General features: G+C 53.3%; 1 protein-coding gene across 4 annotated transcripts in view; it reads right to left on the bottom strand.

The window, feature by feature from the left end:
- Nucleotides 1-16,052, bottom strand: part of TMEM266 (transmembrane protein 266) — a 125,072-nt gene that overhangs the window by 23,532 nt on the left and 85,488 nt on the right. For all 4 annotated transcript variants that reach the window (XM_055555960.1, XM_055555959.1, XM_055555961.1 and 1 more), the window contains 3 exons: nt 9,019-9,075; nt 7,734-7,872; nt 4,288-4,403 (listed from right to left, as the gene is read on the bottom strand). In XM_055555960.1, coding sequence (XP_055411935.1) covers nt 4,288-4,403; nt 7,734-7,872; nt 9,019-9,075 — 312 coding nt within the window. The remainder of the gene's footprint in view (nt 1-4,287; nt 4,404-7,733; nt 7,873-9,018; nt 9,076-16,052) is intronic.

Below are 16,052 nucleotides of genomic sequence, written 5' to 3'. Positions count from 1 at the left end.
CCCCACCCTGCAAGCTGCCCTCACACAGGACTCTTCTTTCAGAGCCTGCCGCTTGCCCCAGGTCTGAGGCTGTCCTAAGGGGTTCACTGAGGTCCACTGGCTGCCTTGCAGGCTGGGCCCCAAGTCACCCTAGACTGAGCCCCACCTCCTTGGGTCTCTTGCCAGTGATCTCAGGGTGGATGGTGCTGAGGAAGTAGAACTTAGCTCGTCCCACGGGGCCCAGCAGGGAAGAGAAACTTCCTTCCACAGGGCTCTGAGCTGGATTGTATTATTGGGGGCCAAAAGTTGTTGCAAGGCTTAGAGCGCAAAGAGTAGGTACAACGGGGACCTCAAAATATGTTTCGGAATTAGAGCAAGGGGGCCGGGCAGGGATACACTAAAACCTCAGAGGTGGTTTCATGTGACGAATAGGAAGAATATATCATTGCGCTGATTTAACCCCTGCTTCGAAAATACCTTTGATTTCTGAAGCAGCCATTTACAGAGACGGACAAAAAGTGCACACCATCTCTCTGAAGGATGGGCACCAGCACCCCTCCTCTGGAATCCATGAGTGTACAGATTGGTGTACAGATGGATGCCCAACAAAGTTCTGGGTGGACATACAGGCAGAGAGCAGAATCCACAGAGAGAGCAAAAGAAAAGTGAATGGGAATGACCTTCCAGCCAAAGGATTGTTGAATGCAGGGGTCTGAGGGGACATGCTTCCATCACAGTAATGAGCCGTCTGGAGGAAAACTGCAGAAGGCCAGCTGAGGCTGGAGAAAGGTGAGGCCGGCCAACAGAGTGCACCCCTGTCGCTCCCCCACCACTCGGCCCCTCTGGGCTCCTCGTAGGAATCTGCTAAGGGTGAGGTAGCCCAGTGGCCCAGACAGACGTGGGACTGAGGGCAGCTCTGAATCCTGTCTCCCTGGGAAGACCAGAGGGCCAGTGTGGTCCAGGGGGCAAGGACCAGAAAGAGCCATAAGATGCCCCTCTTCCATCCTCATCCCTCACTGGCCTCAGATTCCCCCGTCTGCCAAATCCAGGGGCCCCTCGTCTTTAACACAAGGAGGTTCCGGGCCACCTGGGGTGTGGCCACGTGGTAAGAAATGGGCTGCCATGGGGCGCAGAGGATAAAACGTACAAGCTGTTCATGCAAGAAGCTGGCAAACCATGTCACCCAGAGTCTTCACAGGGTCACCGGAAGAAGCAATTTAAGCTTTCTTAAAAAGTGAAGACGAATTTTAAAAAGAGTCACTTGACCCGTGAGAGTCGTGACACACCTGACCTCAGCCAGGTGTTCAGGGTGAACGCCCATGGTGACGTCAGAATGAAAGCCCATGGTGACATCAGAGTGAACACCCACGGTGACGTCAGAGTGACAGTGTCACCTTTGATATGATGGGACGAGAAGGGCACAGGATCTCTGCGGTCTCCCTCCCAAACTCCCAGAACTCCAGTCAAATCATGAGAAAAACATGAGTCAAAACCCAACAGAGAGACATGCTATAAAACGCCTGACCAGCTCTCCCAAACTGTCAAGGCCCCCACAAACAAGAGAGGTCTGAGGGACTTTCAGAGCCAAGGGGAGCCCCAGGAGACATGATGACTCATTGGCATACAGTAACCTGGACGGGATCCTGGAACAGATCAAGGACATTCGATAAAAACTGAATCGGAACGATGTGCGGACCTTGATAATAAAGCATCAGTGTTGGTGCATTAATTGTGAGAAATGCATGACGTTAAGGTAAGATGTTAACAGAGGGGAATCGGGGTATGCCAAGCGCATGTGGGAACTCTGCTACTGTCCCAATGTTTCTATACATCTAAAACTGTTCTGAGAAATAAGAGCTGGCAAATAGTTACACAAATACATGCCAGGGAGAGAGCAAGGTGAATGCAAAGTGATGCCACACATTTCATTGGAACTTTGGATAAATTTCAGTTTCTTGGGTAGAATACATGAATTTAGTTTGGAAATTGCTTCATTGAACCCTAAGAATTCCAGCCAGGAGAGAGAGAGAGTTTTCGACCAAGATGAACAGAACGGCCTGGGATGGGGCGGGGGCGGGAGTGGGGACAGCAGCAAGAGAGTCTGGAAGCTGTTGAGGGAGATGAGGGGAGCCAGGTCTGTGCCTGCAAAAGAAGGGTTGTCCTCAGGCCATGATTTTAAATCACCCTGGTGCTCACCCTGATCAAGGTTTTCACCAAGCCCTGAGAAGTGACCTGGGTAGAAAAATGTCATGGAACAAGAACCTGAGCAAGGTGGGCTGGGGAAGAAGGGCATTCAGTTAGGACAGCTGGATCTACTCCTGGCTCTAAAAACCCTCACTTAGCTGTGTGCTCTCAGGCAAGTCACCACTCCTCAATTTTCTTACCTGTAAAATGGGTGCGTCGGGGGAAACAGGGGTTAGTTCTCATAGAGTCACTATTTATCAGATGCCGGGCTTTAGGCTAAACAATCCCACAGCTATCTTTCCCAGATTACTAGCCCAAAGTCCACAGAGGTCTCACTGGTGTCCAAAACCACAAGTAGCCAAGCAGGCTTTGCACTCAGGTCTGTCCGTAACAACTTAACTATTCCAAGCACTTTCTTCTCAAAGGATCTGGCCACCCCTGATATCCCATGAGCCAGCACTCATATTTCTTTAAAGGCATTTGTTGCCCAGTCAAGTCTCAAGCCCGGTCTTACAATCCAGTTGAAAATGAAGTGTCTGTCTGCTCCACCCTGTGGAGAGGGCAGGGCCGAGCTCTGGGAGAGGGGAGAACCCAGTTACGGCTCTAGCCAGCCCCTCCCGCCCTCCTGGCAGCCCCCTGGGATTCCAGCCCGTCTGGCCCTTTTTTGCTGTCTTAACTCAGATGACAGGCTTCAGGTGTTTTTTAAATTAAAACGGTTTGTTTCTGTTCATCTCTTTTCCAGATGTCACTACCTAGAGGGAATCTGTCTTTATTTATGGGCTCTTTCCTGTGCGGAGTCCAAGGGAGTCTCGCTCCGGCCCAGACCCCCGGGAAGGAGGCCACATGGAGCGGGTGATGTGAACCAGGACAGCAGGAACGTGGGGTCCCCGGGGGCTCAGGACGGGGTCGTGGTGGAAAGCAGGGGAGGTGGGCTGCCGTCAGGGCTTCCCCTCAGCCACGCGGCACATGGGCTGTTAACTTGAGGCTCGTGGGGCCAGCTCGCTCTCTGTGGCCTGGGAGGCCATGCGTTTATGAAGAGCAGATGCAGGGCTTTCATGTGGCCACGTGTGGCTGAGCAGGGCATTCGTTTTCCTATCAGACAGCAGACTGGGAGCTGCCTGACCATGCTCTGGCCAGGTCCTGGATGAGGCTCAAGGTGTCCCTGACCCCAGACCCTGCTCCCCTTGGTGGTTCTACAGCCTCTTCCAGGCTTCATGCCCATCTCCACTCCTGCCTCTCCCATCTGTCCTCCAATGGTGGCAAGAAAGATCCACCAAAAATTCAAATCTGGGGACTTCCCTGGTGATCCAGTGGTTAAGATTCTGCTCCCAATGCAGGGTAGGCGGCTTTAATTCCTGGTCAGGGAACTAGATCCCGCAAGCCACGACTAAGACCAGGCACGGCCAAATTATAAACTAAAATTCAAACCTGCGCAGACCCCCCTGCCGCTGCTGCTAACACCCCAGGTTTCCTCCCTCTCATCAGGATGAAGGCCAAACTACCTCTGGTTAGCCGTGCAGAGGACGGAGGGTGGAGGGGAGAGATGGGCCTTGAGTGAGGCCTGGAATCCTAGGCAGACCCTCTTCCGGGCCCAGCTGCCCATCCCCAGCCCACCCAACCGCCTCAGCACAGCCTCACAGGGCCCCTCCCTCTCTCAGAGTCTTTTTCTTGGTTCCCAGAGGGCAGAGGGCGCTGCTGATGCCTCTCTGGTGGGTCTGGGGGTCCTGGGTGGCAACTGGCCCACCGCGATGCCTGGCAAGCTCTGCACACAGAATCTGATTCCCCTCACCTTTCAGAGACCATGGTGCCCAGAAGATCCTGATAACTGAGAAGGTGACTCAGCCGGTTCAGGCTGGAGAGCTGACTGGTCACCACAGCAAGATGAAATGAAGCCTGGCCTGGGAATTGGGGCTGAGTCCAGGCCTGGCTGGGCACAAGTGACCTTAGAGACACGTCTCCTGACGCTGGGCCTTGGGCTCCCCATGTGTCTGTGAAGGGGCCAGAGGAGCTCGCTGACCACAGTGCCCCTGCAGCTCTGACACCCTTGGGTGGGGGGCTTTAGGCACCCCTAGTGTTCTCTGCCTGGGACGGACACAGGCAGAACTGAGAGTGGCCTTGCATTACCCCTTGCTCCTGACAGATCTGCGTCAGTCTCTCCAGCTGCTCGTCTTGGATGGCCTTGGCCTTCTCATACTGCTGGATGACCATCTCCATCTCCACCTTCACCGGCAGGACGTAGGCTGCAAGACAGAGACAGCCCCATGAAGAGCTTGGCAGTGGCAGGGCTGGGAGGGGAAGGGCCAGTCCCAGTATCCAGCTAGCAGCAGGTTCAGGCCCAGGTGTGGTTCCCAGAAGATCAGCAGTGCAGTGGCAGGCGTGGTACCTAGGTACCAACAGCACCCAGAAAGTATAAGAGGGCTAGAACCCTAAGCCATTGTGACCAAGAGACCCATTTTCCTCCTTTTCCATAGTGACATTCTGCATACATGCTCAGTTGCTCACTTGTGTCTGACTCTTAACAACCCCATGGACTGCAGCCCACCAGGCTCCTCTGTCCATGGGATTTTCTGTAATTCTGGCTGTATGCATGGCTGCCTGGTATGAGGACTATATTTTCCAGTCTCCTTTGTAGCTGTGAGCAGCCATGAGACTACCTCCTGGACAATGGGAATATAAGCGCAGGTGTCATGAAGCAGCTTCCAGAAGCCTTTCTTAAAAGGCAGCTGGGGTTGATGAGGAAGTGGAGATATTAGAACCTTCCCACACTGCCAGTGGGAATGTAAAATGGGGCAGCTGCTCTGGAAAACAGCAGTTCTTCAAAATATTCAACAAAGAGTGACCACATGGCCCAGTAATTCCATTCCTAGGAATCTAAGAAAAATTAAAACATATGTCCACACAAAAACTCGAACAGAAGTGTCCACAGCAGCCCAAAGTGGCAACAACCTAAGTGTCCATCGGCTGACAGATGGACACAAAAAATGTGGCTCATCTGTGCAATGGAGCGCTGCAGCTCAGCCCAGCGGCCTAGCCGCGTCCGACTCTTTGCAACCCCATGGACTGCAGCACGCTAGGCTTCCCTGTCCATCACCAACTCCAGGAGCCTACTCAAACTCAAGTCCATCACATCGGTGATGCCATCCAACCATCTCATCCCTCTGTCGTCCCCTTCTCCTCCTCCCCTCAATCTTTCCCAGCATCAGGGTCTTTCCAAATAAGTCAATTCTTCGCATCAGGTAGCCTAAGGTATTGGAGTTTCAGCTTCAGCATCAGTCCTTCCAAAGAATATTCAGGACTGATCTCCTTTAGGATGGACTTGTTGGATCTCCTTGCAGTCCAAGGGGCTCTCAAGAGTCTTCTCCAACACCACAGTTCAAAAGCATCAATTCTTCTGCGCTCAGCTTTCTTTAGTCCAACTCTCACATCCATACATGACTACTGGAAAAACCATAGCTTTGACTAGACGGACCTTTGTTGGCAAAGTATTGTCTCTGCTTTTTTAATATGCTGTCTAGGTTGGTCATAGCTTTTCTTCCAAGGAGCAAGCATCTTTTAATCTCATGGCTGCAGTCACCATTTCACAAGAAAAAGGAATGAAGTCCTGATGCATGCTTGGGCTCTCCGGGTGGTGCTAGTGGTAAAGAACCCACCTGCCAATGCAGGAAACAAAAGAGATGTGGGTGTGATCCCTGGGTCAGGAAGATCCCCTGGAGAAGGAAGTGGCAACCCACTTCAGTATTCTTGCCTGGAGAATCCAATGGACAGAGAAGCCTGGCGGGCTACAGTCCACAGGGCCACAAAAGAGTCAGACGTGACTGAAGCAACTTAGCACGTGTGTACACACGCCACAACATGGATCAATCTTGAAACCATTAAGTGAAAGAAGGCAGATACAATGGACTACATATCATATCATTTAAATGAAATGCTCAGAAGAAACAAATCTATAGAGATGGAAAGTAGATTAGTAATTGCTTAAGGCTGGAGGGGAATGGAGAGTGAGGCTAATGGGTTTCTTTTTGAAGTGATTTTTTAAGTGCTCCAAACTAAATTTTGGTGATGTTTGCACAATTCTATGAATGTACTAAAAACCATTGAGTTGTGCATTTTAAATGGGTGAGTCTTATGGTATGTAACTGTATCTCAGTAAAGATGTATAAAAAGAAAAGGCAGCTGGGGCTTTCCTTTTGACTCTTTATCTTATTCCTTTCTTCCGTCTTTCTATTGGCTGAAATGAGGATGTGAGAGCAGGCATGGACGCAGCCATCTTGGACCGTGGGGATGACTTTGGAAAGTAGGCTCTTTGCAGCAAAGCAACAAAACAGGAGGAACAGGGGACCGTGACTATGGATGCTCCCTGCTGACCCTGGACTGCCCACCTGCAGGCTCTCATGTGAGAGGAACAGGCTTCTATTTTAAGTCACTGCTGTTCTGAGGCCAGTTGCTCACAGTCAATCCTACTTATTTATAAATGATACCCATTGAGACCCAGAGGAGAGCCCCTGGACTCTGGGTTGGAGAACCTGGAGAGTTCCCAGCCAGCAGCAGCCCCACAGACCCCTCCTCTGGCAGTTCTCTGGGCTCTTGGGAAGTCTCAGGATCAACTCTTGACCTGACCTTGGCCTCTGCCTTTCACACTCTTCTCACACCTCTCAGAACCCAGCCCTTCCAGACCCTTCAGAAATCTCGGTCACATGCCTCTTCTGCCACTATGTTCTAGAACTCTCCATGTCTCAATTCTCCAAGTTCCTTTCCACCCACAATGTCCCAACCTCCAGATGTTCTCTAGCTGCTGTAGGAATCATGCAGACGAGAGAAATCAGAATTTTTCTGTTTGCTTCCAAACTTGAGGACAGCCCATGAGTCCCTGAGACTTGTCTCCAGGCCCCAGAGGCTGCCCCCAGCAGGCCCGCTGTCCCTGGGGTCTCTGCTGAAGCCAGTTCACACCCAGAGTGAGAGTGGCATCCAACCCCCATCTGTTCACACAGCGCATCCCTATCATGATGCTCCCAGTGGCTTAGCAACGCCTGACGTGTCAGGACAAAGGGGAACAGCTGGGAAGAGCATTCACAACGGGAGCTGTCAGGATGCATTGGTGTGAGGGTATCCAGCTGTCCACAGCTGGCAGAGAGGCGCTGTTCATGCCCTGGAGGGAGCGGATGTTCTCAGGGACAGAGCTGAGAGCAGAGCCTGTGTGGATGGGGGAGGCTGAATGTCTAAGGGAGCACCGGTAGGCCTCGGGCATCCTGTCTCCACCTGTGGCTCCAGGCTGCTTTGCTGTGTGACCCTCCTCCCTCGGCGCCTGAGCCTTCCCATCTGTGAAATGAGACGATGGACGAGACGATCCACCAGCACCTTCTCAGGGTGGACCTTCCGAAGCCGGACCCGATCACATCCCGGTTTGATGAGGACCCTGAATTAGGGGCTCCCTGAGCAGATGTCAAGCCCCACAGTATTCACAGGTTGGGACATGGGGGTGGGAACCAAGGAAAGGCTGCTCCGACAAGGGAAAGACCCCATAAGCCATGCCACCCTTCCTGCCTCCAGCTCAGCCCCTTCGGGTCACTCACCATCAATCACCCTCTTCACCCGCCAGATCCGGAACATAATGATGAGGCTGATAGCATCCCAGGGGCTCCGGGGCCCGTTGGCCACAGTGGACGCCACCATCGGGGCCAAGGACAGGATGATCACTGCCCCGTCAAACACCTGTGAGAGGAGGTGGATGTCAGCATCCTGGGCCACCTTCCTGAATGTCCTGGAACCAGTGACCAGGTCAGGCAAGGCAGCTGGCACTGGCCAATGATACCCTGCAGCCCCCTCTGAAGGTCACCGCCCATCCCTGGCTACCTCTCCTGATCCTCCCCAGTCTTCAGGGGCCTCTCCCTGCTGGACATGCTCCTGAGCACTGTCTCTCCTCCAAGTGACCTCAGTCCATCGCCAGCCTTGGTTCAGACTGCTTTGGGCTGTTCCAAGCTTCTTTTTCAAGCATCTGCCTCCAGCATCTTGTCTCTTCTTGGGACAGGCTTGCCTCCATATCACAGGGTTCCTGCGCTGGCCTCTCTGAACCTCTCAGTGGCAGCAGGGGCTGAAGGAAGGCCCCTTCCCCTTGGGAAGCCCAGAGCTTGCATCTTCTTCAACCAGGGCTGGTGCTGAGTCTCTAACTCTGCCTGGAGGCCGAGTTCGGAGAGGAGGGGACCTCCGCCTAAGCTTCAGCTCTGGGCCCTGCCCTGCCATCAGCCTGTTCCAGCGTGGCCTTGGTCTGAGACTTGCACAGGCCAGGCCTCTCTGTCTGCTCCCAGCATTTGACCCAAAGAGGCTAAAAAGTGTGTGCTGGCGGGGGTGAGGAAGGAATGGGAAGCAGACACTGACCTTCTTGCCTTCTCCTGTGCACACCCAACTCGAAGGACAGCCAGCCTCCCCAGCACCCCATCTCCACCCATCACACCCCACCCCCTCTTCACATGAAACAGAGCAACTGGTTTGCTCTGCAGAAACCCAGGCTGAGAAGCACTTCTAGGGTCCCCTCACTCTGCTCTCCGACCACGGGGCCATTTTAAAGAGTAGATGTGTTTTCAAACACGTTTCAGAAGTTTTCCAAAATGATTCAAGAATAACTTTTTAAATTTTGCAGAACTTCAAGGAGATATTTTAGACCATATTCTTTCGCTGGAAACTTTCTCAGTCGTCTCCCTTCCCCACCCACCCAAAGGCACAGCTGGACAGACTCGTGTGTCCAGCGTGGGAGGGAGCTGGCCTTTGTTGATGGCTCCCACCCTGGGACGGACAGGACAGTGATAGTTTCCAGCTTCCAGGATGGCTGGCTGGGGGGGCGCGGGGGACACTGGTCTTTACCTCTATCTTGTTTTCAATGTAATCCCAGATCCCGAGCACCACAATCCGAAGAACAGTCTGGGGAGAGGAAGTGAGAAAAGAGGGCATGGTTACTGCTCTTCCTACCTGCTTCCACCAGCAGAGAAGACTCCAGAGCTGAGAATCCAAGGCTCTGCCTCCTCGGGAAGAGTCTTCCCCTACGTGTCTCTCGGTTCGCGTGCCCTCCCCAGTCCCGCCTTGAATGGCGCAGCTCAGGTCTGCGTTACCACTGGCGCCAGCTCCTGGCTCAGCACCTTCAGTGCTCCCACTGAACACAGATACACTCTGAATCTTTGGAATGGACACTCAGAACTCTGCCTCCCTCTCCAGTCATCTCTTGCACTCCTGTCATGACACAAAGCACTTGCAAACCTACAAACATGCAATTCTTTCTCCTTTACCTTGTCTCCACATGTGGCAAAGACTGCTCCCCCACCCCCAATCTCTCTTTTTCCCTCATACAATAATTGGAATTTCAGTATGGCCACCCAGAAAAAGACTACATTTCCCAGCCTTCCTTGCATCTGGAGTGGCCAAGTGAGCAAGTTCTGGCCAACAGCTTATGAGCAGAGAAGCTCTGTGTCCCACCTCTCAGTTGTGAGCTCTTCCTCCTCCTTCCTTCTCCTTCCTTCTTCCCAAAGACTAGAATGTGGGCATGTCAGTGTGGTGGGGAAGTGTGTTCAATTAGGGAGGGCTGGGCAACAAGATGGAGGCACTGCTGGGTCCCCACCAGCCCCACATCACCACATGAGCCTAAACGGCCGGTCCCACCTGTCCTTCCACGAGAGAGAAATGAATCCCGCCTTGTTTAAGCCCGTTTTTGGTTTTCTTGTTAGAGCATCTTGGCCTGTGTGCTAACCAGAGGGCCTCTTTCCCTTTCTCTACTTGGAAAGGCTTTCTTCTCCTTCTGAAAGTAAAAGTGAAAGTTGCTCAGTCGTGTCTGACTCTTTGCCACCCCATGGACTATACAGTCCATGAATTCTCCAGACCAGAATACTGGAGTGGGTAGCCATTCCCTTCTCCAGGGTATCTTCCCGACCACTCAAGCATCACCTCCATGAAGCTCCTCTACTTCTCCAGGCTTGGCGCCTCTTTCCTGGGCGTCCTTATAGTCCTTGGGAACATCAATCGCTGCTGTCCCCTCCCCCAGCACTTCATCTCCTTCTCCAGGCTTGGTGCCTCTTTCCTGGGTGTCCTAATAGTCCTTGGGAACATCAATCGCTGCTGTCCCCTCCCCCAGCACTTCATCTCACCTCGTGGTGACTGCCTGCCTGATACCCCAGTTAAGGCTGAGGAGACACTGTCTGATTTCTCTCCTTTATCCCAGTGTCTGGCATAGAGTGACACTGAGCGATTACCCTCGTGAGTGATGAATAAATGCATGACTGACTGATTCCTTAAAATCCTCCATAACTCATTTCAACGCCTCTGCCTTCTGGGGTGGTTTCCTCACCAAGAGTACCTTTTTCTCCAAAGAAGATACTTAGAACCTGGTCTTGTATGACCCTGGTATAATTGTCTTAGGTCCTTCCCTGAACCAAGGTGAGAAGTTCATGGCAATTCCCTCCAGGTGAGGTCCGTTCTCCCACACGCCTATAGGATTGGGTTGGCCAAAAAGTTTGTTCAGAAAACCCACCCGAATTTTTTTTGCCAACCCAATACAAGGTCAGCCACCTGAACTTGGCAAAAGCTGCAGAAAGGTTAGGGATCTCTATCCATACTTAGGCCACAAAAACGACTGGCTGCTAAAGTTTCCCTCTTCCTCATGAAGAACTATCCTGATTTCCATGAGAGGATGAGAAGGAGGGATGCTGGTGGCGGCCTGTTGTGTCACCATGTTTGAGAACACAGAGGGACACACGGCAGGCAGCCTGATGTCCCTTCCACGTGGTTCCCCGATCTCTCACTTAACCGCACCGCAGCTCTGAGGGGGTGCGGAGAGATCTGGGTTGGTGGTTTGGTATCTTGAGGTCACAGTTCAGTAATGGGCTGGTTGTGTGGCTATGGGCAAGTCAAATCCCCTCTCTGGGCCCATTTCCTCTTCTGCTGGAGAGATGGATTAGAAGATACACATCTTCCAGTTCCATATGAGACTAACATTTGCCATCTGGGATGTATCAGTAGGCTGCAAATCCTGGGCCGGCCCTCCTCACACGTGACTCCCATTTTACAGAAGGGGATGCTCAGAGAGGTTAAGGAAGCTGCCCAAAGTCACTCAGGCGTTGGGCAGTGAGTCAGTGTTTGGACGTGGAGGTCGTTGACTCTGCGTTGTATACTCAGGCTGCATGAGAACACCAGACTGTCCCAGAGTCTTCTGTTGTTCACTCCCTCAAATTGGGCCAACTTTGAAACTCAGCATTTGTCTCCTCTGAAAGGATACACCAGCCACATACACCCCAAACACACCATTCTGAGGCTCCCAAAGCAGAAAGTCCTGGCTAGCACAGAGGGGAACAGGGTCTGGTCCGAATATGATTTCTCATTCTGCTGCTCCTTTTGAGATTGTGGTAAAATAAACACACACACACACACACATTTTAGACTCTGTGGCATAAAGAACCTTCACATTATTGTGCAACCTTCACCATCATCCACCTCCAGAACTTTTTCATCTCCCCAAACTGGAACTCTTGTGCCCATTACATATTAATTCCCCGTCTCCCCCTCCCGCAGCCCCTGGAAACCACTATTCCACTTTCCCTTCTCGGTTTGACTACTCTCAGAACCTCATTAAAAGGGAATCATCCTGCTTCTTTATAAACAAAGCGGCACTTACTGAAAAGTCAGTGGCCCGGGGTGGGGGGAGGAGGTGGAGGAGGAAGGGAGCCGGCTAGGCTGAGACTCAGCCAGGAACCCGCAGAGGGGAGGGGCAGGCAGCATACACACAGCCTCTGTGCTCTAGGAAGGGATGGAGGCTTGATGGGCTCCTGGGCCAAAGTGGTGCCAGGAAGGCAAGCAGAGCAGCAGAAGCACCTGCCTCCTGCCTGCCTTCCTTGCTGGTCCATCCACAGAGACCCCCACCCTCCCCGCCAACCGAGGGAGCCTTTTCTTTCTAGCCCAGCCCATGGAAACAGAACAGCTAAAAGCAGCTGTGGTGGGGGCTTGGGAAAGCCCTCCTGGGCCATCCTCTTGCTGGAGAAGAGAAATGGCCTGGAACTGGTGGCTCTGAGTCAGGGTCAAAGCTGGAATGAGAACCCAGCTCTGAAACACCCCACCCAGGCGCTTTTCTCCTGTGGCATCCTTTGCAGGTATCAAGCCATGCTGCCCTCCCACCTCACAGCCCCCACCATGGGTCTCGCCCCGGTCGACTAACCCGCTGATAGCTAGTGTTCCTCAAAGTGCTGGCAAGGACCCCCTGCTTCAGCAGCATCTGGGTTGTTATTTGTTTTTCAGTTGCTAAGTCGTGTCTGACTCCTTATGACCCCGTGGACTGCAGCACGCCAGGCTTCCCTGTGCTTCACTATCTCCCGGAGTTTGCCCAGACTTATGTCCAGTGAGTCAAAGATGCTATCTAACCATCTCATGCTCTGTTGCCCCCTTCTCCTCCTGCCCTCAATCTTTCCCAGCATCAGGTTCTTTTCCAATGAGTCGGCTCTTTCAAAGTATTGGAGCTTTAATTTCAGCATCAGTCCTGGGGTTTTGTTTAAAATGAAGATTTCTGGACTCTCATGGAGATCCAGGATATCAGGACCTCTGGGTGAAGGGCCCAGGAATTTGCCTTTTAAACAAACTCCCCTGGGGTCCCAAAAGAATGGCGGGGATGTATGAGGTGACAATGCCCTGGGTGAAACCAGGGAGGCCACATGCCCAGACGCAACAAGGAGAGAGTTCGATTAGGAATCAAAGGTCAGGGCCCCTTTCTGATTCTGACTAACCCTTACTAACCCGGGGACATTGGCCGAAGACACCTCCCCCGCCCCAAGACCCTCAGCCTTGTGATCCTGCCCCCAAGTGTTGCAAAGGTCTTTGAGGCAGGGAGGGACTGAGGGACCTGTACCCTCAATTCCAGCTGCCTCTGCCCTCCTGGGACTAAGAGTTTTCAGTCTCCTCCATTCCAGTCTCACCTTCCAGAGATGAGGTTGCTCTGACGCTCAGGATAGGCTTGGCAAAACCTACAGGATGTCACCCTTTATTGTTTTCTATAAGCCAAGGTCTTCTGCCATTTTACAGATACAGAAACTGAGGCTGAGAGGGGCAGGTAAGCCTTCTGGCTCCCAGGCCCCTCTTCCTTCCTACCCCAGGGCCCTCATCTTTTCCCTTGGGAAGCTCTGCTCTCAGAAGGGACGCCCCTCCCTTCTCCCCAGGGAAGAGGCTCAGGCTTCAGGGAGCATGAGGGTGGGTGGGGAAGACCTGACCGCTGCACCTGCAAAGAGTTGGACACGACTTAGCAACTGAACAACAACCATCCCTTCTCCAGGCAGAGAGATTCCCTGGCTCATTGATTGGTGAGCAGAGTGGGGGCTGGCACCCTTGCCCCCCACAGACCCATCCCCAAAGCTGGGCCCACCAGCCAGGAAGAAGGAAGCAGCATGTATCTCGCCCTGAGCCTGTGCCCCTGCAACATTGCAGCTGGTGGGTTTGGGGAGTGGGGCGGTGCCCGGGCTCTCTGGGGAGCCGCCTGGTCTCAGGAATATCCCTGGTGCTTCCTCAAGACGCCTATCTACCCCTGGGCAAGTTTTTGCTGCCAAGATGGCTGCAGGCTCCCTCCTCTGCAAGCCCCCTTTTAAACTGGAGCAGCAAGAGGTAGGCACACTGCCCGGGATCCAGCTACAAGGAGAACTTAGGAAATGGGAGCTGAAAGCAGTCTTCAATGTGTTTGCAAAAGAAAGGTCTATCGGGTGAGAAACCGATCAGGGGAGACCGCAGGGCAGCACAAGCGCGCCCCCTGGAGTTAGGCGTTGATAAAACAGGAGCAGAGTGAGCAGCTCCCCCACTTCCCGCCTCCACCCTCAGGTCTTCCAAATGTGCGGGGATCCCGATGGTGAAGGGCATCTGCCTCCCCCCGGGCAGCCTCCGCCCTAGGGGTCCAGAGGTGACCCCGCACCAGACACGGTAGCCGACAGGCGCACTGGCTGCACTGGTTCCATTTCAGCAGGCGGTTCCCAGCTACCTTAAAAGAATGGGTTCAAGGCCGGCAGGGTGATAGAGCATGGTGGCGACCACGTGACCAAGGGCCCTGCATTAAGCGCTGACATGACCCGGCTGTGTGCTCACGGTGCGGGGGTCTGCTGGGGGTGGGGGGGCTACCGTGCTAGGCGTGGGTAGGAGAGGAGAGCCTGGAATCCACAAGGCAAGCAGAGTTTGTTCTAGAACTCCCTCTCAGCAATATGAACATCTCCACTTCCTGGGTCCTGAAACATCTCTCACTGACCCCAAGTCTCCCTTAAGCCACCCCCCCCCCCCCCCGTCTCTTCTCCCAAGTTTCTGAAGAGGTGTCTCCACTAAACCCACTGCAGCCTGACGCTGGCCCCCACCAAAACTGCTGGCACCTGGTAATTAGTGCCGACTCCTCAGCAGCTTGCGGGGTGCACCCCTGGCTTCTTTGGTTGGTTTCCTTCCTTCCTTCTTTGGTTTCCAGGGTCCCAACTCCTCTGGATTCTCCTCCCACCTCCTGGCTACATCTTCTCAGTCAGCTTTCCATCCTCAAATTGTTTCCCTGGGCTCCATTTCTCCTCTCATGCTTCCCGGTCCCCAGACGACTGCACCCTTGGCTTCAACTCTCACGGGACACCTTGAGGCCTCCTTCCCTCTCCTCCCCCATCCCCCCTCTTCCTGCAGCAGTTTCTGGGCTTAGTGAAGGGCATCCCCACCCCCTCTTAGGAGACCGGTCCCCCTCACCCTCCAAGTCATGCTTGCCCCCCTCTCTTGCTCACATGCTCCCCTCGATGCTGGCCAGTCCCCACATCCTGCAGTTTAGCTCCTTCAACTCCGTCCAGCTTGTTCCTTCCTCCGTCCTGCTTCCACTGCTCTGGGTCAAACCTTTAACCCTGAAGCTGAACCACATCTCCCAAATAGTCCCCAAATTCCAGTCTTCCTCCCACTTCCAACACCCACTCCTCATTGCCTTGCCTGGCCAATTTCTCAAACAGGCCAGTTTCATCACTTCCCTCTCCTGCTTGGAGCCTCCTCCACACTCTGAACACGATGCCCCAATCCTGAGCAAGGCACCCTACTCCTGAACAAGATGCCCCACTCTTAAGCAAGACCTGGAAAGGACCTCGTGAGCTGGCCTGGTCCCCAGGACATCTCCCACCACCTCCCCAGCCACAGTCAACACCCCAACATGCTGTGGTCGCTCCTTCTCAGTCCCTTGTTCACTCTGTGACCACTGCCTGAGGCCCTCCATGCCCCCACCCATCTGGCAGCTCACACATCCAGCAGCAGCTTGCGGCCCCTCTGAGGTCTCCCACTGACCGCAGTGGGAGATTTAAGCTCAGTTTCTTGTTCTCCTTACACACATCTGCTTGGCTCCTTCCCAGTAGACAGTAAACCCCTGAACTGGGCCTGCGTCTTGATTATCAGGGCAGAATCTTCATGCCCAGCACCACCTACAGAGCCAGTACCTGGCACAGAGTCACCCAAAAGTAGGAGCCAGATGAATAAGTGAGAGCTTCCATTTTCCCCATACAATGGAAGGGTGCTGAGACATAAAAAGGACACAGGCACTGAACCACACTCCATGTGAATGAATTTGAAAACATGTTGCGTGAGAGTGCCAGACCCAAAAAGTCATATATTGAATATTTCCACTTTTATGAAATATCCAGAATAGTTAAGTTCATAGAATCGGAAAGCAGACTGGTGTGGTTGGCAGGGGCTGTGGGAAAGGGGGAATGGGGGAGTGGCCACTCAGTGGGGACAGGGTCTCCTCTGTGGGTGATGAAAATGCTTTGGAACTAGGAAGGGGTGATGGTTACACCACACTGGGTGCTCAGTGCCACTGAACCTTTAAAAGGCTGTTATGTTGGGACTTCCCTGGTGGTCCAGTGGTTAAGAATCTGCCTGCCAATGCAGGG

Source organism: Bubalus kerabau, chromosome 19, assembly GCF_029407905.1.
Source record: "Bubalus kerabau isolate K-KA32 ecotype Philippines breed swamp buffalo chromosome 19, PCC_UOA_SB_1v2, whole genome shotgun sequence".
Taxonomy (NCBI): Eukaryota; Metazoa; Chordata; class Mammalia; order Artiodactyla; family Bovidae; genus Bubalus; species Bubalus kerabau.
This window is presented reverse-complemented; position numbering and strand designations above follow the sequence as displayed.